At 32.9% G+C, this 21,636-nt stretch overlaps 2 protein-coding genes across 2 annotated transcripts; one reads left to right on the top strand and one right to left on the bottom strand.

Annotated features, from left to right (window-relative positions):
- Positions 1 to 1,326: 1,326 nt before the first annotated feature.
- Positions 1,327 to 4,113, bottom strand: LOC7490814 (probable polyol transporter 4). Its single transcript, XM_002304980.4, has 2 exons — positions 3,641 to 4,113; positions 1,327 to 2,824 (listed from the first exon to the last, which is right to left on the bottom strand). The coding sequence occupies exons 1-2, from the start codon at positions 3,843 to 3,845 to the stop codon at positions 1,455 to 1,457; spliced, it is 1,575 nt and encodes a 524-aa protein (XP_002305016.2). The 5' UTR covers positions 3,846 to 4,113; the 3' UTR covers positions 1,327 to 1,454.
- A 9,161-nt stretch (positions 4,114 to 13,274) lies between these two features.
- LOC7490813 (uncharacterized) lies at positions 13,275 to 20,245 on the top strand. Its single transcript, XM_002305646.3, has 18 exons — positions 13,275 to 13,609; positions 14,321 to 14,437; positions 14,561 to 14,686; positions 14,787 to 14,849; positions 14,967 to 15,074; positions 15,842 to 15,919; positions 16,888 to 16,980; positions 17,075 to 17,161; positions 17,715 to 17,816; positions 17,931 to 18,050; positions 18,161 to 18,223; positions 18,317 to 18,468; positions 18,810 to 18,891; positions 19,020 to 19,078; positions 19,179 to 19,224; positions 19,448 to 19,539; positions 19,622 to 19,691; positions 19,874 to 20,245. Exons 1-18 carry the CDS (start codon positions 13,382 to 13,384, stop codon positions 19,943 to 19,945), a joined length of 1,758 nt encoding a protein of 585 aa, XP_002305682.1. The 5' UTR covers positions 13,275 to 13,381; the 3' UTR covers positions 19,946 to 20,245.
- Positions 20,246 to 21,636: the final 1,391 nt, after the last annotated feature.

The raw sequence follows: 21,636 nt of genomic DNA, 5'->3' as shown, positions 1-21,636 counted from the left end.
CAGGTAGATAGCACAACCACCAGCTAGCCACCAGGAGCCACCACTGGCCTCCCTCTCTCCTCTATAAACCTCCTTCTTCTTCTTCTTCTTCTTTTTCTCCCCGTGACCAATGTCGACCACCATTTCTTCCACTAACGTCTCTTAAGCCACCACTTAAGCCTCCTGATCACAGCTTAGACTCCTATGCCAAGTGAGCTCCTCCTCCTTCCACCCCCCACTTCTCATTACGGTCTGTAAATTTTGGTTGCATGCAGAATGTGAACTATTGTTCACGTTCTACCATTTAATTAACTCTTCATGTGGGCCGGACCTGATTTGGCCCAGCCTAGATTGGTGGGCCGGGTCCAACCCACCCCCTAAAAAAGATCTGTTGGGCCGATTCGGCCCAACCAAGACGGGCTCGACTCATATAGTTGTCATGCCCAGCCCAGTATAGTAATAGTTATAATAATATAATAATATTATTATATATTATTAAAAAACAAAAAACTCCAAGGATCCTTTTAAAAAATTGTGATTTTCTCACATGTTTTTCTTACAATTTTGCATAATATCTGACCGTATATTTACACTGTAAGATACAGATCCGGTATTAAAATACATGGTTTTCTCTGAAACGTTTCTAAAAGATTTTTAAAATAAAAAAATCTCAAAAAAATCTTCAAATCAATTTCTTCTTAAAAATAAATAAATAAATAATGATTTGTTTTCATGTATACCGCTAAATCCTAAAAGTTTTCCAAACATATTTTCATAAAAAAAAAAAATGCATCTTTCTCATGTTTTAAAATGTAAAATGGATATCATTTATGATTATCCGTTAGGGTTCGGCCATTTCAAACGAAGTCATTTCATTTCAACTTAAGGTTTATTACAAAAAAAAAAAAAAAACAAAACAAAACCTAATTTGAGGTTTTTAAAAAAAATATCATTTCAATTTTTTTTTATTGAACTGAGTCAATCAAGTTAATTTACCTTACCTAACCCATGACCTATGCCAGGCTGATTTAATAACTTTGGTCTGAATTACCAATTAACTTTGGTCTGAATTACCAATTAACTTCCAACTATCAAAAGACTAACCAGAAAAATGCCGGGATTGCAGCAGCAGCATCTTCATAGCCCAGATTCTCAATACTTCACTGGGGTACAATCTTGTTTTCATCCAAGATTTACGTTCCTGAGCAGGGATTAGGGTGGTCTTTACGAGATCTTACATAGATAGAAGCAGATGACAAGATGAATAATCTCAATGATTTGGATTAATAAGCAACTGTATATTAAGCTCCATGGTTGTGTAACTATTATCCATGGTAAAATAGTGTATTGAAAAAGAATTTTGCGATCAGCTTTATTGAATTCGCAGGATGTCCAAATAATGCTTTTAGCCTAAACTAGTTTTTAGTATTACAAGCCTCTATGAAGTTTGTGGGTGAAACAAGCATGCTACCCATTCATTCTTTCTGCACCAGTCTCTGTACTTCTACATCTCCCAATTCCACTTCACCTCTTTGCAACTCTCCTTCATCTTGAAACATCATTTCAATTTGCTCCAAAGACTTGCCTTTTGTTTCCGGGACACATGTATGGACAAAAGCAACAGAAAGAGCTGAAATCAATGAAAATACAAAGAAGGTTCCTCCAACTGTGATTGCAGCAGACACTGAGAGGAAGGACATAGAAACGGCACCACTACTGACCCTACTGCCCACTGCCCCGAGAGCTGATGCTTGAGCTCGAAGCCTTTGAGGGAAGATTTCAGATGACAAAACCCAACAAATAGGCCCAATACCTACAGAGAAGAATGCTACATTCGCACAGACTGATAAAATTGCCAATTCAATCCCAAATTTCTCATCACTCATGAAAGATAGAGTAAGGCTCAGAGAAAGCAAGCTGACAGTCATTCCAATGGTGCTTATGTAAAGCAAAGGTTTTCTACCCACTTTGTCAATGAGAAATATAGCTATTAAGATAAAAATAGTTTTGGTAAACCCAACAGCAACAGTTGCAGCAAGTAGATGAGTCTCGCTCTTGATCCCAGCATCCTTAAAAATCGTGGGGCTATAGTAGACTGTTGCATCAATACCTGTAATTTGTTGGAAACACTGTATTCCACAACCAGTAATCAGCATCTTTCGAACTGCAGGTGAAGGTTTTAATAATTCTTGCCACACTGCCTTTGCTTCATGCTTCTCAGAATTAGCAAGGTCAGCAGCCAGTTGTATCTCAGCCAATCTTTCCTCCGCTTCTTTTTCACTATCATTCGTTTTTGACAGCACAGCTCTTGCTTCTTCGATTCTGTTCTGCCCCACCAACCACCTTGGGGATTCAGGGATCACAAACAGAGCAACTCCCATAAAGATTGAGGGAAGAATTCCTATGCCAAGCATAACCCTCCAGTTTATATGTACTGGTAGTCCTGAAAAAGCATAGTTGGAAATGTATCCAAGAAGGATTCCTAGATTTATAAAAATTTCAGGAAAGGAGGTGAGGGATCCCCTAACAGCAGTGGGTGATATCTCTGCAATGTACACTGGCGCTATCATGATCCCAAAGCCTATCCCCACGCCAGCCAAGAGTCTTCCTGTCATCAGAATTGTAAACGAAGGAGCAAGAGCCATTACAGCAGCTCCTGACTGAAAAACAAATGTTGCGAAGGCTATCGTCCACTTGCGACCGATGGCATCTGACATTTTTCCTCCAGCTAAACTACCCAAAAGCGAAATTATGCTTAAAATTCCAACAAGAACTTCTTCTTGTACCTCAGATATCTTAAGATCTTCTTTGATGAATAAAATTGCTCCGCTCATAACACCCACATCTGCAGTCACAATGATGGATTACAAATTAGAACTTTGGACTATAGTCAAACAGATTCTCTTCTATAACAAGTAACAACATGCCTCATGCATGTCGGTTGTAAATCTTGTCTCAAGTGAATAAATAAATACAAAGATTAAAAAAACCTCGCTTGTGCATATGTTCACGGCCTAAAACCATCATCCTTCATTTGGATAACAATATTAGATGTTCCAGGCTTTCAGCAAAGTAAGTTATTTTCAAATCTCTTAAGTAATTAACCACAAATATCAACAAATTTTGCAAGATGGTATTTTGCCAATAGAATCCCTTTAGACAGCCTAGGATTATTTTACTCACATCGATCATCTTCAAGTATAACAAATTGCATCCATAAACTAGATAAGTAATCTGCACATAAGAATTAACCATCTTAATAGTTTACTTACATCCCTCTGGTAAGAATTTTTTTTCCACAAATGTGCATTCCAACCTACAAATTTCTAGCTTGAGCTTCTCACCAGACATTTTCCTATTAGTTCAGTAAAATTACTATGTTCACTTACACAAAATATCCTGTGTTTTACAGTGCTCGTATAAAAAATCAGACAAACCTAAGAGCCGCATTGAATTTACAACCAATGAAGTTCAGAATTTGATTTTGCATATGCTTTCAACTAATAAACAAATCAGAGAAAGACACAAAAGCTATGAAAACACAAATAAATTAGAGAGAAAAATATACACGAAAAATGCTAAATTGGGTATCCAAAATTCAAGCAGATCAAACACAAGACCAACAGATCAAGTTAAAACAAAAAAAGATCAACACACTAACCATATCCCAAAAGTACAGAATTGAGAGATGCAAAGATAGCACAGGCAAGAAGATAAATCCTTGTATCCCTTTTCTCAACAAAAACACCCTCTTGATCTTGAAGATTATTTGACAACACAATATCTTCTTCTAACGCATCAGAATCCATCCTCTTGTACTTGTTCTTTCCCCCCACAATCCCATTCCCATTTTCTTGCACCCCCATCTCTCCTTATATTCACCTACACGTTAATAACATTCAAAATGGTATTTATCAAAAAAACAAAAATTCAAAATGTTGTGTTTCTCTCTATACAGTTTGGACTCTCTCCACCTCTTTATTTTCTTCACTTGTTTGTCAATGAGGATGCAGAGAGAGAGAGCAGCAGTGTGGAGAAGAGAAACACGACTGTTGTGTTTATGTTCTCTCCGAGGTTTACGGTTTTTAGATCTGGTAAGAAAGAACCACGTTTGCGAAAACTAAGAGATGGCTAGATGTGGGGTCCTATGTTTGTCTTGGTCGTATATCACTTTAGGTGAATGTCAAGGGTTTAATGCCAATTTCTCATCCCCGTACTTTGACACTTATTCCATATTGAGCCTTGTACTATTATAATATTTGTGAGAGTCCTTAATTTCTAATTTGCCCTCCCCTTTCACTCGCTGATCTGAGCATTGTTGTAATTGTGATTGATTTTGAAAGATAAAATAATTTATGAGAACTTTTGTTTTACTTATAACAAATTTATTATTCATGACTTTTTCCATATCATTTCCTCGATCTTTGCTGATATAAGATGATAATAAACTATATTTTTTAAATATTTTGAGTTTTTTATTTTCATATTAATTTTTTAATTTTTTTTATCGTTTTAATGTATTGATAATAAAAATAAAAAATATATTATTTTAAAGTATTTCCAAACAAAAAATACTTTAAAAAACAACTTACAACACAATATCAAACATGCTCGACCCGAAATTGAATACCCAGGCAAATCTCAATCAACTACCATGCCAGCCACGGGTTACTAAAATTTAGGGATTTGAATGTACATTTTCATAGTATAAGATTCAATGTGGAAAATTGTTGTCAAACTGAGGGCCCTATTTTGCCTGTTTTTTCCATTGCAAGCAACGTCGAGGCAATCCAAAAATGACAGATGAGTTGAACTTCCTTTCTGTCCGAAAGTCTTCTTCTTGTCGTAAGCAACCAGTGATATAATGACACGTGGAGTCAATAGAACGGTCCGGACTAGCAAATTGACTGGCCAACAGGGAATTTTCAATATTTAAGCCGTGTCCAGCGTCGGTAGGAGATTTGATTATTCTCCGTGGAAGGTTTTACGGGGGAGTGCATGCATCATTTTGCATTTGAAGGTGGGAATTATTATATTTAATATGCAAATCAATTTTCCAAGAATTAGAAAAAATTAGTGAGTTTCGAGTTGGAAGGATACCATTGGTTTATTTTGCCTTGCTGACTTGTTGGGTTTATGATGTAAAAAAAATATATCCGATTTTTAAGAATATAAGCTTGATTTGGTAAAAATCTTATTTAATTGGTGTTTGATTATAGAAAAATAGGTAAAAAGTGGATTAAAAATGAAACTTCTTTTCACTTGCATAGATGGAAATAACGTTTCATTTTTAAGTTCTTTTTCATAAGTAATATGTGAGGTTTTAGAAGCGTCTTTTTTTCACTTTTGGACTAGATTTATATATATATAAAAAAAAGTAATTCCCGAGTAAATTAAAAGAAAAACTGAAACGAATAAGTGTGTTATTATTGATTAAGACTTTATTGTACTATGAATTGGTGTAGAGTAATGACTCTCTTTTTTTTTTAATTCTCGGTAAAAACCAATGAAATGCCTATTTGGGGTGGCATGATTTTTTGGATTTATTTGTTATTATTAATTGATTGGGAATTAAATGATTTACTCATTTTTTAAAAAAAAAACTCGTGTTTTTTCAATTTAATTCTTCAATATTTATTTAATAGGAAATTGGACTCTATTATTTTTTTTATTTGCTTTCTATAATATTTTTCACTAATTTTGAAAATGACACGGGTTTTCTCGGGTCTTTTTATTTGTTATTTTTCTAAAAAAATTGTTTTTTAATTAAATTAAATTGATTGATTAAATATAAGCATGAGATGCTCACTTTAAGATATTTTGTTTAGTTTGTTTTATGGGTCATTGCTCTGATGACATGTGCAACTTCTTTAAGTACCGTCATGCAGTCTTTTGTGGTGACGTTAGAATCATCTTGGTGAGCTTTTTCTGGTGATGAGGTGATATGCACGACAAAGTGACGGTAAGTCTTTAACATATTTTTTTTTCTTTCCTTTTCGGGTATGATATTGGCAACTCATTTTTTATAGTCAATTATTGCCTTTTTTACCTTATTTCAACGTCAATGTTTTTTTTTATATAAATCATACTATTAAATTAATCGAGCTTAGTAAACCCAATCAAGTCAATGACCCGGGTCTCAGATTTTTCTTACTTCTTTAAAAACACTGGCTCGCCTAAATATCTTTTTTTATGTTAAAAAAATTTAACCCAACCCACAACATAACATTGGACCTATTAGGTCATTTTAAAGAATTTATAGTTTTTGTGTTTGCTTAATAATATAGAATTCATAAGAAGATATCATTGTTATGGTTGTTGTTTTTTAAATTCTAAAATATTGGGAAAATTATCATCTTGTTCTTTTTTATTTTATATAATATATTATTATCAATATTTAATTAAATGTACTTCTAAGGTGTATAAAATTTTAAAAATGGTGTACTTAAAAAAGGGTTTCTACAATTAAAAAAATATATATATATAAAGGTGAGAGAGATTTTATTCTAGCCTAGGACTCAACTTTATATTCATTTGAATAATGTAATTACAATGTCATCCTTGAACAAAAAAAATATCTCTTGAAAAAAAAAACCATTTGAACTAGATATTAGAGAAGGCAAAGTGATTTTTTCACCTAATTGTCTTTTTTATATTATATAGGGTTGAATCGGTAATTTTAAAGGTGAGCATTTTCAATTCAGTTCGATTTTTCTTTAAAAAATAACCAAATCGATTTAAAAAAAAAATAAAAACCAAAAGTAGTTCAAGTTGACTAGTTTTGGTTATGTTTGGTTAGGTTAATTGGAGGAAAAATTGATTTTATTTTTTAGGCTTTTTTTTTCTTTTTGCAACTTTTTTAGGCTTTTTGTGCACTTTTGAGTTTTGATGGGCTTTTATGGGTTTTTAAAAGCCTTATAATTGATGTAAAATCCCTATTCTAACTGTCCTTCTAGTTCCTCAAATCTCCAATCAGAGAAGAAATTCCACAACATAAAATAAAATCCAAATACATTCAGTTATACTTCACACTTTCCCTCAATGTTATAAAACAATACCAGAGTGAACTGATAGAGAAAGTGAATGACAAGAAAAAATAAGTAGAAGAAGGAGAAAAGTTATTGTTACCTAAAGATAGAGACTAGCAGATAGAGAAAGCAACCAACAATGAAGGCTACAAAGAAGAGAACAAGAGATAGACGAAAAACCTTTGGGGTGACAGAAAAATTGAGAGAAAGCTTGAGGGAGGGGCGTTGTTCGAGGTGGGTTTGACTTATGCTTCAGGGTTAGAAGAAAACTTAGTATTTATACTCGGTTTTCAACTTGGTCCAATGTTGTTTGAATTGATTCAGTTCGGTTCAATCAATTTTTTATTTTTAAAATCAAAATCAAACCAGATTTTTTTTCTAATCGGCTAATTTGATATTTTTTTCTTGGTTTGGTATTTTTTGTTATCCCCCCCCCCAGTTTAACCGGTTTTTTTCTCCCCCTAGGTAATTTTATTTTATTTTATATGGTAAATCTATTAATTTAACCCTAGAATAAAATAATTTAATATCTACTACTCATAGATATTTTTGCATTTTTATTTTTTTAGAATAGTGTAATTACTTTGAAGCCTTTAAAGATAAAACCAACAAAACTCTCACCCTAAGGTTTTTTGTTATTTTATATTGTTTTTATAGTACATGCCAAAGGTACTCATGGGTATTGATGTAAATTATATTTATTAAATATAATTTTAAAAAAGACTTCTTGGTGCATATTAGTGGCTCTTGTATTGTTCTGGCAACTTGTGGGGGGTCGTCTAACAACCAAACATCGTCTTTCGAGATGGTTTTTAAAAGTTTATGGCACCCTTGACCCGATGAGACGGAGCATGTCCTAAGATTTACAGCGATTTGGTGTCGACAACCATTTTCCCCTCTTATTCTCTCTCTCCTAACCTATATTTTCATGTCATGCCCTTAATAATTCAAGAACGACCCTTTAATTTATTGATTCTTTAGATTTGGTCATTTTTCTTTTTATTATGATTTTTTTATCTTGAGTAATTTTTTAAATTGGCATGCCTTTTTAATTTCACCCCTCTTAAGTTTTTTCATATTTCAAATTTGATCCCTTTTCTTTTTAGTGATATTTTTTTGTATGGAATCATTTTTTAAATTGATTTTATTTTACGATTTGACCCTCCTTTGGTTTTTTTTTCCTGTCAAATTAATCCTTGTTATTTTTATTATGAATTTTTTTGCTTTGACAAGTTTTTAAAATTGATATTTTTAGATTGGTTCACAATAAACTTCTTGGTTGGACGTAGATCCATGGTTTAACAGGTTGCGAGTTCTAAAGATTTAACCAAGTTTGAGATGTTTGTGCGGGTTTGCTTAGCTTTTTTCCCTCTGTCTAAGTTTTTTTTTTTCTTGTTTCATCCTTTAATTTTTATTCAATTGAATATTGAATCCTATTTTTTTAGCTTGCTTTCTATGAAAAAATATTTTGGTTTTGAAAATGACCCTGTTATCTAAAGTCTTTTTCTTTACTAGTCTTTGATTTTTTTTTTATGGTTCTTTAAATTTACATTTTGTTCTGATCCATTCCTTCAATATTTGAAATGATTTTCTTTTTAACAATTTATAAGGTTGTGATTCTTTTTCTATTTCATCCCCGTTTATTTTATTCTTCTTTTAAATTTAGTTTTCATTCTTTTCATTGCTATTTATTTTATTTGAGATAATATTATTAAAAAAATTATTCATTTTTTCTCTCTATGATTTTCCATTGATTTTAAAAATGATCGGGGTTTTCTTTGGTTTTTTTTTAATTGCTGCTCTTTGTTGGATTTACTTTGACTAATCAATATTAAATTGGTGAGGAATTGAGTTTCTTATTTCAGCTAGGGTTTAGGATTTAATGGGTTGCGAGTTTGAAATATTTTCACAGGTTTAGAAGATTTGTCCAAGTTTATTTTGGGTTTTCCCCTATTTTAAAGATGATGTTTTTTTATTTTGTTTTGTCATTCAACTTTTATATCATTAGTGTGGTTAGGTTTTTTTTTTGTTCATCTGTCTTTTATATGATTCTTTTAAACTGTGCATTTTTTTTGTGTTTCTCTTCTTGATTTTTAATGGTTTGTCCATATATTAGGCTTTTTTCCTCAGTTGTGTCTTTGTTCCAAGTCACGTTTAAAAATAAAAACACGCTTACATCATAAAATTACATTTTTTTTTCAATTTCACCATCTTCTATTTTTTTATCTTTTAAATTTGATCTCTAATTTTTTTTATTGCTATTTGTTTTGTTTAGGGTCATTTTTTGGAATTTTTTTTCTAAATTTCATCCTTATGGAGTTTTTTTTATATCAAATTTGATCCCCAAATTTTTTTAGTGTTATCTTTCTTGCCTTTGCAAGTTTTTGAAATTAATATTTTTTTATCACAATTTCATCCTTCAAAATTAAATTGGTTTAGAATTAAGCTTCTTAATTCAGCTAAAGTCCGGGATTTTACTAGTTGCAAGTTTTTAAGATTCAACTAAGTTTAAAAAGTTTGCTCGGGTATGTTTAGTTTTTCTTCTTTTTTCAAGCTGGTGTTTTCCCCCTTTTGTTTTAGAATTTTGACTTGTTATTTTTTTTCCAGTTGAACTTCTATAGGGTTAGTCTTGGATTCATGGTCAGAAACACTAGTTTCAAAAATTAATGCGAGTTGAGTTTGTTTTTTTTTGTCATTTTTAAATTTATTTATTTTAATTTCATCATTCAACATTTATGTATTGAAAATGGATCTTTATACTTTTTTTTCCCTTTTCTTTCAACCGATCCTTTTTTTCTTGCTTTTCTTTTTATGAAGTTATCCCAATTCTATGTTCATTCTTATGGAGTTTGTAAGTTAACCAAGTTAAACTAAGATTTTTTTTTCTGGTTTTTTTTTCATTTTCAACCTTAAACATTGGTTTTTTCAAACCTTGAATGGGCTAATGTCAATTTTTTTACCTCTTTTTTGTTATCATTGTTTTGCTATTTTATTTGTTACTGTTATATTTTTATTCAATTATTTAAATTACTAATTGAACCGGTGATTTTGGTCTCAAATGTTTTTTCTTAGCTTTTTGTATTTACACAAAACAAAAATTGATCAGCCCGTGGTGAAGTGTGGGCCACAAATCTAGTGCTATTATAAAGATCAATGGTAGTAATATAATAAGTGAAATTAGTGATTTATTATCATGAAACAAATTTGATCATAATAAAATATTAATGAAACTCTTTTAGTAGAATTTTCCAAACCGTCCTTTTAAATTTAATTATTAACTAGAAGTGAGTCGCGCTATGTTGAGGGGTTGAATTATGTTTTTCATAAAAAATAATATTTAGATGTCACAAACACGTTTTAAAAGAACAAAGAAAAATCTACGACAATAGTTATAGACTTGACTATGTCAAATAAGTTGGTTATATTTTAAATAGATATTAAACAATAAGCCACGATAGTAAATAAAGCAAAATTTTAAAAAAAAGTGATCGCGATAACTTGGGAAAGAAACCTTTTTTCAAAAGGGTAAAAAAAATATAATTTAATTTTCAACCAATTAAATATGGAAAGACAAAATTGGGTAAAGAAAGAAAGAAAAAACTCAAGTCAACCCGAGTTTGCATGATAGACATGTAACCTAGGTAATAAAAAATGAGTCAACCTAAACTAATATGCGAAACCCACGGGTCAAGTCATGAGATCGAGATAAACCTAATAGGAAAGAAATCTAAGATGAGCACAAAGCCTTTTTTTTATAAAAAAATCCAATATCAAGCGATGAAATCAGAAAAGAAAAGAAAAGAAAACAAAGATGTCAACCCACGTTAACTTTTTAAATTCATGACCCGGGTTATTTGACTGGAAGTACCATACACAGGAAAACTATGAATCTTAATCCCCAACTAATCAAATATTAAATGATAAAATCGATAAAAAAAAAAGTAATTATACAAAAGGATCCAAACCAAAAATAGTTATTAAAAGTACAAGGAACAAAATTAAAGAAAAAACAAATTAGAGGACAACCATGGATTTTCAATTGAAGGGTGAAATTAAAAAGAAAAATCAATATAACAAAAGGATAAAAAAAATCAAAAGAATGAGGATGAGATTGGAAAAAAATAATATATCATAAATTTAGATTGAAGAACAAAATTAAATTGAAATCAAAATTGTACAAAAGGGTGAAAAAATTAGAAATCAAAAGAATAATGACCAAATTGAAAAAAAATAATATATAAAAAATTAAGATTAAATGATGAAATTGAAAATAAAAAACTTTTGCAAAAGGATCGAAGTTGAAATATTAATAACTAAATGGACAACTATGAGATTTTATATGACCAATGCAATTTTCAAAGGGAGGAGAGAGAAAAAAGGAAAAAAAAGAGCTCCATCGACGACAATCCTACTCACCACCATCTCCACATGTCGCACTACTAGAAAGAAAACGTTGTGAAGATTCTAACGACACAGTGGAAAGGTTTGTTGTGGCCACTAGAAGACATTACGCTCACCACTAGAAGGCCGAGGGCTCCTCCCAACACGTGCCAACCACTTTTTCAATTTAATAATATTTTATATTTATTAAAAAATCAAATTGCCTCAACTAACTTGATAATAATAAAAAAAGCTAAGTTGAAAAGACTAGAAAGCCCTTTAATGCAAGCTATAAAAATTATAATTCTAAAGGCAAATGAGTTATTTTACTTTGCTAAAGATGTGAAAAAACTAAAAGCTCCTAGATGGTAGTGTTATTCTTTTTTTTTTAAGGGTAAATTAGTGATTTCACGGTGTTTTTTTTAAAATAAAAGATAATTCCACCCCCAATCTATTTGGTAATAACTAATGGGCCATGTAAAATAACCGAATTACCCCAATACCAAGGCCACTAAATTTTTTATGAATAGCAAAATTGTAATTACTCTATTATGGTGAATAATGAAATATGTGCAAGTGCATGTTTGTTTTTGCGGGAGAAATGACGTTGTTAAAAGTTTTGAATTTGTTTTTGCTTGAAATTAAGTGTTTTGGTGTTTTTTGATGTCAAAAATAAATTTTAAAAAATAAAAAAATTATATTGATATATTTTCAAGTAAAAAATATATTGAAAAACAACCATTGCCATAATGATAACCAAACAATAAGTATACAATGAATTTGCCTTCTGATATAGGTTTTTTTGAATGGTAATTTTACAGAGTTAAGGACCGGATATTTGTGAACTAGTGTGTAAATTGATTTTAGGGCATTTTTTACATATATGTCGTAAACAATTTGGATATATTTGTTTAAATTTGGATTTCAATAATAAAGTTTTTATAGATCTCTTTCTTAACTAGATTCGGATGGCCTATCTTTACTGGTCCTAGTCACTAGTCAGTCTCAAACTCTAATACCATATTCACATTTTTTTTTTAAATTCCTCAAAATGTTTCAAATCAACGTGGGAGGCGTGTCTTTAAAACAATGTTCGAAAATATAATTTATTCTTAGTTGATATGAGAATTTTATTATAAAGAAAAATATCTATTATTATTGTAAGAAAATTGATGTCCTAGTAAAATTATAATTATTAAATGAACAAAGCAATATTATAATTTATATTAAAAAAATATTAATCTTGTCAAACCTAGTTAATTTATGATTGTCAAATTTAACTAAGCCAATAATATTTTTTTTTAAATATTTTTGTTTTCATAAAAAAATAAATTGTGTTGGTTTAGTGACCTATGTATTTTGATGTGATAACTAAATTATCAGAATTTCTTTTTAATTAGACACCAAATTGAATCAGCAACATGTATAAAATCAAATCAAATCATACATAGAATTGAATTTATAATTTATTATAATTTTTATATTGGAAATAAAATACTAAATCATAAAATTAAATTCAATTATATTATCTAAAATACTTGTAAAATTAAATTGTCATAATAAGCTGGAATAACAATTTTTATTTGGAATTATAGTATTTTTATTTTAAATTTGTTTTTACTGATTTTTTATGATTTGAATTTCATTTTAAATTTAAATAAATATATTTAAAATCTAAAAAAATTTCAAACACAATTTAATATTTGGATCTATTCAAAGGAGAAACTAATACGTATACTCTTTGGAGTTTTCATGGATATCATCTTCCCGAAATGTTGCCAATGCGTTATTAAAAGGTCAAGGCCCGGTCCAAAAGCTCCGTGATCCAACCAGTCCAGGCCCGGTCCTTTATACACCTTCCCTATCCTTAAATTTCCTCACTACCTCACTCTTTTTCGACCCCCAACTCCCCAAAAAAATAAAAAAAAACCCCGCCATTAAGCATAATCTGTTCTAAGTGTTCTTCTCGAGTTCAAGAACCTCACCAAAAAATCATGACCGTAGAGACTCTGCCGTACCAAAACGGCGTCGTCTCCAACGGAGATCTAGCCTCCGCTAACCCTAACTCTACAAAGAAATCCAAAGTGAACGAACGTCGTCGTCGCAGACGCAAGCAGAAGAAGAACAAGTCCCAGGTTACTGATGCTTCCGCCAACGGATACGACAGCGACACCGCCAATGATGATGGCGATGATGCCAAGGAGAACGCCGATCCTCAACAGGTTCGTAGTCTAGTTCTAGGGTTTTTCTTTTGTTGATAATGCTATTGTGGCGGTCTATTTGTTTGAATAATTGAATAATTTGAGGTAGTTTAGTTGATTTTGTGGTGTGAATTGGTTGTTTTTGCTGTCTAAATTTGTGAAATTAGGGTTTTGCTTTTGGTACTTTAGTTGATTTGAAGCTAGGGTTTTATATCCTATGTTGGCATGATGTACCGATGATGCTGCTCTCTTTGTATTAATTTTTTTGAGCATACATTTATTAGAGGGAAAACACTGCTAGGAATTATTAGGAATTTATAGCACTGTTCGTGGTGTTTTCGGTAAATAATAGATGATAGTACAATGTGTGAAACTGATTTTGATGTTCCTTGAAAACAGTAAATACCAATTTAATCAATTGGGAGAAAAATTGGAGTTTATAATCTGTTCCCATGCTGCCTTTTCTTTCTCTTGATTGCTTCTTGTACTTAGAAATGTAATCAAGTTGCACTCTGAGGTTCACTTCATTGTTTGTTTGGCTGTTCTTTGTATAATTAGATGGACTTTCTTTGTATAAATGTCATCTTTGTGATCGCTCGGTTAATTTAGAGAAGAATTAGATTTGAATTTGTATTGATTCTATGTGTTTTTATGTTGATTTAATTGCAAATAATGCAAGTTATGGTGTATAGATTTTAACTTGGCAACTTCTTATATTGTCCAAACTTGCAGGTCGTTGACCAAGTTGTTATTGAGTATGTCCCAGAAAAGGCAGAGTTAGAAGATGGCATGGATGAGTTCAGGAATATCTTTGAGAAGTTCAATCTCCTTCAAAGTGCTGGTTCCGAGGTAAAAGGATTAGTTTTTATTTTATTTTATTTTCTTTTTGCTTGACAAATCTGTGCATCACTGTTTCATTTTTCCCCTTAAGAAAGCAGTTTTTTGAATCCCATGTACTTTCATTTTAAATAGGAGAATGATAAAAAGGATGAATCAGTCCAAAATGCGGAAGCCAAGAAGAAAGCTGACTCAGATTCAGATGATGAAGAACAAGAAAATGAACAAAAGGAGAAAGGCGTGTCAAACAAGAAGAAAAAGGTTTGCTTTTCTCATGGTGCTTTATTATTGTCGTTGGTATTATTGCATTAATAGAATGAATAATGGCTGTTCCACTACTGAATGGTGTTTTGGTTTTCAGCTTCAACGACGGATGAAAATTGCCAATTTGAAACAGATATGCTCCAGGCCAGATGTTGTAGAGGTACAATTGGTGTTTAATGTTTCAGTGGTTTATTATTTTTCCTCTTTTGTGTTTGGTTATCATATAATATATGCCATCATTAATGTTTGGTTATTCATTAAATTATTTGGTTTGCAGGTCTGGGATGCAACTTCTGCAGACCCGAAGCTTTTAGTGTTTTTGAAGTCATACAGAAATACTGTTCCTGTGCCTAGACACTGGTGCCAGAAAAGGAAGTTTTTGCAGGTTAGTGGATCTTGTAAAAGGAACTCTATGGGTTAAAATATGCATGATAAATGGGCATAGTACATCATGAGAGGTTTAGGGATGGGGTGAGGAAAGATAACACTCGATGAGGCTTCTCTTATTTGTATATATGTGGTTCTTGCAGGGGAGCGGCTGTGACAATCATGGAGCCCAGACTTGTATGTGTTTGGCAAAGGGGACCCTTAAGTGTTATCTCTTTTAACATATTTTCTAGTGTGACTGGGGACTTAGATATTATATGAACCGTAATTTCTTGCAAGACCAGGCAGCAGGACATTCCTGATTCTCAGTTTGGTCAAGCTTTCTTTCCTTCAAACCTCGATTTCAAAATTTGAACTCCGTTTAATTTTTTATCAACCAACTGTTGCTCCTTTAGGTCACCCGAAACTCATCACACATAATAACCAAAGGGAGTGCTCCTGCTGCTTGATCTGCAACATAATATGATTGTTTGTATGTTACTTGTGTTGGGAAACTTTATTTTTCTTGTAAAATTTTACTTTTGTATGATACACAATGGTTTTTTTTTTTTTTTTTTTTTTTAACTATTGAGGTTCTAATTCATATACTTTGAATTTTCAGATGCCTTTCCATTGTGCTTAATGCTGGTGTTAGATTCGTTTAATTCATTATATTTAATTTATTTAGTTTTTAGCTTGAAATGCCGTGAAGTGGATGTCAAATTATGCTGATAGAACTTATTTTTCCGAAGTTGGTATCTCATCGAGTTTCTATTTGTTTTGCAGGGTAAGCGTGGTATTGAGAAGCAACCTTTTCAGCTTCCTGATTTTATTGCTGCAACAGGAATTGAGAAAATCAGACAGGTAACTTCATTGCTACTCTTCACAATCATAATTCTGCAGTTATATTTCACGTGCTCATGCTTGTCATGACAGAATTCTTTCATTGGCTCTCTGATTTCCTCTTAATGCTTGTTCAAATGACCTGTTTTTCGCATAATACCAGGATGGTCTTTTGATGCTATGAGTTTTTCACTTTATCATGCTTGTCATGATGAAGAATAATCATTGCTGCTTGCTTTTCTGCTCATTTACTTGTTTTATTGTCAGAAAAAAGAATTCTTTCTTTGGAATTTTGATCACCAATGCTTGTTCAAGTTACCTGGCTGTTCCATAATACCACGATAGTGTTTTGATATATATTTTTTTCACTCAATGTAACAATTAAAATGATTTTCAGCAAATCAATGGTATTTTCACCCACTCCTGCTCTAATTTTTTATATTTATTTATTTTTACTTGAGTCCATTGGAGATTAAACAAGAATATGCAATTTTCCAACCGATGTATTATTGCTCATCTTGTTGAATGGCGTGAGTGATGCCAGCCATGGGTAGTGTTGATTTGATTTTGATCTCTTGCTGCCTTTGAGATTTCCTGATTTCACTGTCTGTTTTTCAAATAGAATACATGACAATATGACTTTCCAAATTAACTCTTGCTATTGATTAATAGCTTAATCATATTCATGTAAAATAGAAGTTGAGCCACTTAATGCAGGACTAACAGAGAATTCTGCAATTACATGAATTTTGGAATTTTAATTATTGCTGAGGGAATCTATTGAATATGCCATCTTTGAATATTTTTGCTATTGAATTTTCATTTCTTTCCTATTTTATCTCATTGTTGTGGATTTGAAGAGCCCTAGTTTCTTGTGGAGTCAAGAAGAATCCCTTGTGGACTTCAAGGGTTTGGCCTGCTGGATTTTAAGTTCTTAATCCCTCTTCTCATTCTACAGCAATTGTTATTCACCTTTCTTTCTTGTGCAGGCTTACATTGAAAAGGAAGACAGTAAGAAGTTAAAACAAAAGCAACGTGAGCGTATGCAACCAAAGATGGGGAAAATGGATATTGACTATCAGGTTTATTGCATTTATATATTTCCTTTTCATTTTAGGAGTTTGCAATGATTCTCTGCCCATTTTTTTTTATTTTGTTTATGCTTTTGTTTGTTAGGTTCTCCACGATGCCTTTTTCAAGTATCAAACAAAGCCAAAGCTGACCACACTTGGTGACCTATATCACGAGGGGAAAGAATTTGAGGTATGATTTTTTTTGGTACTATGCTTCTTTGACACTCGCATGTTTCTTTTCCATGTTAAAAAATCAGATCTCTATATACTTAATATTTTTTTTGTTGATACTAAAGATGTTTAGTGTTATACTACTGTAAGAGAATCTTCTACTTCAAGTAGATGAAGTAAATGTTATGAAGCTCTATAACCACTTCTTGCTGTTGATATATCTGCAGTATGAAAGTTAGAGTCTAGGTTATATGAATTTGGCTTTTGAAGAACTTCTTGCATAAACAATAAAATTTGATAGTTTTTCTTTTTTGGGGGGGTGGGTTCAATCATTAATAACTCATTGCTTACAGAAGAGGTGCAGCTATCCATGGGCCATATCTTGGCTAAAATTCAACCTTCTTGTTTCGATGCAGCAGTTATAGTTGTTATCTTAGAAGAAAAAGTGAGAAGACATGATAAAATTTCTTCATTCTATGGGCTTAAGGTTGCTGCAAAATAATGAAAATGTTTGGGGTGGCATTTATATAATATATTCCACTTGTGATTCCAATTTTTCTTCTGATGTGCAGGTAAAACTTAGGGAGATGAAGCCTGGCAGTCTTTCTCAAGAGCTTAAAGAATCTCTTGGTATGCCAGAGGGTGCTCCTCCTCCCTGGCTTATTAATATGCAGGTCAGATTGGCTGACATCTTGTACTTGTTGTTGAAGTCCGCTGCTTATTTGTAGTTGTACTCATCACTCTTTACCCATATTTTTAATTTTATATTGACGGTGATTCTCTTCTAGAGATATGGCCCTCCTCCATCGTATCCACATCTGAAAATTCCTGGACTTAATGCTCCTATTCCTCCTGGAGCTAGCTTTGGGTATCATGCTGGTGGCTGGGGCAAGCCTCCTGTTGATGAAGTAAGCTGTTTTTCTTGTTAAAACACATAAATATTTCATATTATGTTCTTTTCTGTCACACCCTGATATTATTTCAATGCGTAACCCATTTACTTGTGTATTGTGAATAGTATGGACGCCCTTTATATGGAGATGTTTTTGGGGTCCAGATACAAGATCAGCCCAACTATGAGGTACTTTCTATAATTAGGGTCTCCTTGGTAATTTGGATCATCATGCATTTCTTCTTGTTACTATTTATAATATCTATTGGATCTCCAATTCAGGAGGAGCCAGTTGACAAGACCAAGCATTGGGGTGATTTGGAGGAAGAAGAAGAGGAAGAAGAGGAGGAGGAGGATGAGGAGGAGGAAGAGGAGGAACAGCTTGACGAAGAGGAGTTGGAGGATGGTGCTCAATCTGTTGATAGCCTTTCAAGGTATTGGATTGAATTCTTTACTTCTCGATGTTTATTAGCGCATGCATCTTGCAATCATGTCCATTGTTTGTTAATCAAGGTTATTGTGTGCCTAAGCATGATTCTGCCATTGATTCCTTGTACGTGTGTAATTGTTCCTTCTCACATGTAGTTGTTCCTTTTACATGTGTAGTTGTTTAGTTTGTTGATCAAGATTTGGTGACTGTGTGCCTTTGCAATCCTATGGCTGAACATTCCTTTTAAGCGCACAGTTTTCTTAAAGTCCACCTATACCTTTTCTTCATCATGTTGAAAGCTACATGATTTTGTTAAGTGAATTGACTTTGTTTTCCATTATGCAGCACACCAACTGGAGTCGAGACTCCTGATGTTATCGACCTACGTAAGCAGCAGAGAAAGGAACCTGAGAGGCCTCTATATCAAGTAAGTCGTCTCACCATTCAAAATTGCACTGGTTTCATGTGAGTTTATACCTCACTGTATTTTTAGTGTTTTGCCTATTGTGTTCTGATATTATTACTACTACTATTTTGTTTTTGCCTATCTTCAAGGTCCTTGAAGAAAAACAAGAGAAGATTGCTGCTGGGACTTTACTTGGAACAACACACACGTATGCAATCAGCTACTTGGAAAAATCCTTTTTTCTTTTCTTTCTGAGAGTCTGTCATCTTGTTTAATGTTCTCATTCTTCAACTTGATTTTGCTTTCAGATACGTGGTTAACACGGGCACCCAGGACAAGGCAGCAGGCAAAAGGGTAAAAAATACACTTGGGATTGTGTTGGCCTTTTCTATTTGAAGCAAGTTCAATTTAGCGACATAAAATGTTCAAATAAAAAAAACCAGGCTTTACAGAAACTGTTTTGATTATGCATTTAAGCTGAGAAATCTTATTTCTGTAACCTAATCAATTTTTTTTGTTTTCTTTGCACAAAAGTAAGAATTAACATGTATCAATCTTGTCAATATTATTTATGCAGGTTGATCTGCTTAGAGGTCAGAAAACAGATAGAGTTGATGTCACTCTACTACCCGAAGAATTGGAAGTTATGGATAATGTTTTACCTTCGAAGTAAGTGGACCCAGTGTAAATGCTTGCCATCTATTCATGAATGGACTGCAAAATCGTTTTCTAACTTTGGTGAATTTGATAGATACGAGGAAGCAAGAGAGGAGGAGAAGCTGCGTAGTCAACGAGAGGATTTCAGTGACATGGTTGCAGAGGTGCTCATATTACTTGTTTATCAAATTAATGATATGGTTTTTTTTTTTTAATAGTTTTGGATAACCAAGATATGACATATTGGAGTTGGCTGGCGAGACCTCTCATTCCAGGCATGCCAAAAGGCACCTCCCCCATTAATGAATTCTGACATTGAAATCTCTACTGTTTATTCTCTTTGCAGAATGAGAAGAAGAGGAAGCGAAAGATGCAGGACAAGGATGGGAAATCGAAGAAAAAGGACTTCAAATTCTGAGGTGGTCATGTCTAAGGCTATTAGAAATGGAGGTCAAGAGTCTCTGGAGAATTACAGCATTTTGTTGTTAATTCTTGAATGAAGAATGATTTCACGAATTCTGTGCATAGCTTTGTTGTATGGTTTTGAAAACAATAAAATATCAAGTGCCAGCAGCGGCCCTGGTTTTCCAAAGCTATCAGTTTTTGTCCTATGCTGTGTCTAGATTCTGGAGGTGCATTAGCATTTCAATTAAAGTTGCTCGAGACATGTCAGTAAACAGGAATCTCTCTATATGAAACTTCAACATTTCATGTGGAATTGAGTTTCTTATTGCAGAATCAAATGGCTTTTTCCATGGAATCTCTTAAAAGAAGAGGACAAATGGAAGAGCTTCGGGGGCCAAAACCAGGGGAAGAAGCGATTCGAGATTCGGGATTTGATTGTTGTCTTCACGCAAGGAAAAAGGTTTCCGTGCTGGAGTGACCGAGTCAAAGTTTATAGCGTGGTCCACGTCGTCATCCTCCATGATAGCTTATAGCTGTCAGCTACTTCCCGAGTAAGCAACGAGAGGGCAGGGCTTTACACGTTCATTTCGTTCGTCAAAGTTTTATAAATAAATTCATGGAACTCAAACGCCTCTCGGATTCTAAAATAGCATGGTAGCTCGAGGCCCGGGTCACAGTCGGTGGTATCCAAGTTAATTAAAATAATAATGCAGTTTTAAATATTTTAAGAAAGTCAACAATGGTTTTCATAGTCAGGTATCATGTTATAGATTGACTCGTCAGGTGGGTGAATTAATTGGATCAACTCTCAAATAATGTGGTTTTAATTTAATAACTGTGCTAAAATGTCATAGTCGTCAGCTCTCTGATATAGATCATGGATACGTATTCTAAGTTATTGGGAAGAAAGTCTAGCTCGATATCCAAAAGGAAATCTACGTAGATATGGTTGTTTTGGTTTCTTCCTCAGGCACCTCTTGACTTGGGACACAATCCCATGTAAAATGTCATAAAATCCATGATTCAGGGAAAGACGAAGAAGGTATGTATATATATATATAAATGATAAACATTGTACTACATATAGCCTTGTGGCTATACCTAATATTTGACACTTCATACAAGAGGAAAATAGCGACAGCAAGTATGGGACCCACCTGCTTTGACACTAAGTTTTCTCAGTGATCAAATAATCTATTATTGGGTGCTTGTCCATCGTCACAAAAATCTAATCTCTTAGCTAGACGTGCATGCAACATGGCTGCTCGCTCGTTAACAATATTCCTTTTCTCGCCCCCCCTCTAGAATTACGAACATGGACCCACCGCCACCACAGCAATTCATAGCCCACATTTGGAACGAGATGACTGGCTAATAATTTCATGAACAAGAATCATGCATCTCAGTAGACAGTGTGATTCTATGTAAGGATATTTTGAGGACAACAGGGTCCTCATGTGCTTTCCACTAAAACTGGTCATTTTCTGATTTTTGTTTTTGTAGGTGGAACCCTTGATTTGAAGCATCTTTCTTGACACAAGTTTGATGGATTTTTGAGCTTCCGTCTTTCTTTCTGATCTTCACCAGCTTGCAAAGACTTGTTAATGGTTGAGCTCAATTATTGGATTCTGCTGTTAAGCTTGATCTGAATGTTCCAAATGTTGCAGTGAATATTCCTTTTAATTCAAGTTGTCAATTTGCTAG

This window comes from Populus trichocarpa, chromosome 4 (assembly GCF_000002775.5).
Source record: "Populus trichocarpa isolate Nisqually-1 chromosome 4, P.trichocarpa_v4.1, whole genome shotgun sequence".
In the NCBI taxonomy this organism is placed as follows: Eukaryota; Viridiplantae; Streptophyta; class Magnoliopsida; order Malpighiales; family Salicaceae; genus Populus; species Populus trichocarpa.
The sequence above is the reverse complement of the archived record's forward strand: the minus strand, read 5'-3'. Positions and strand labels throughout refer to the sequence as shown.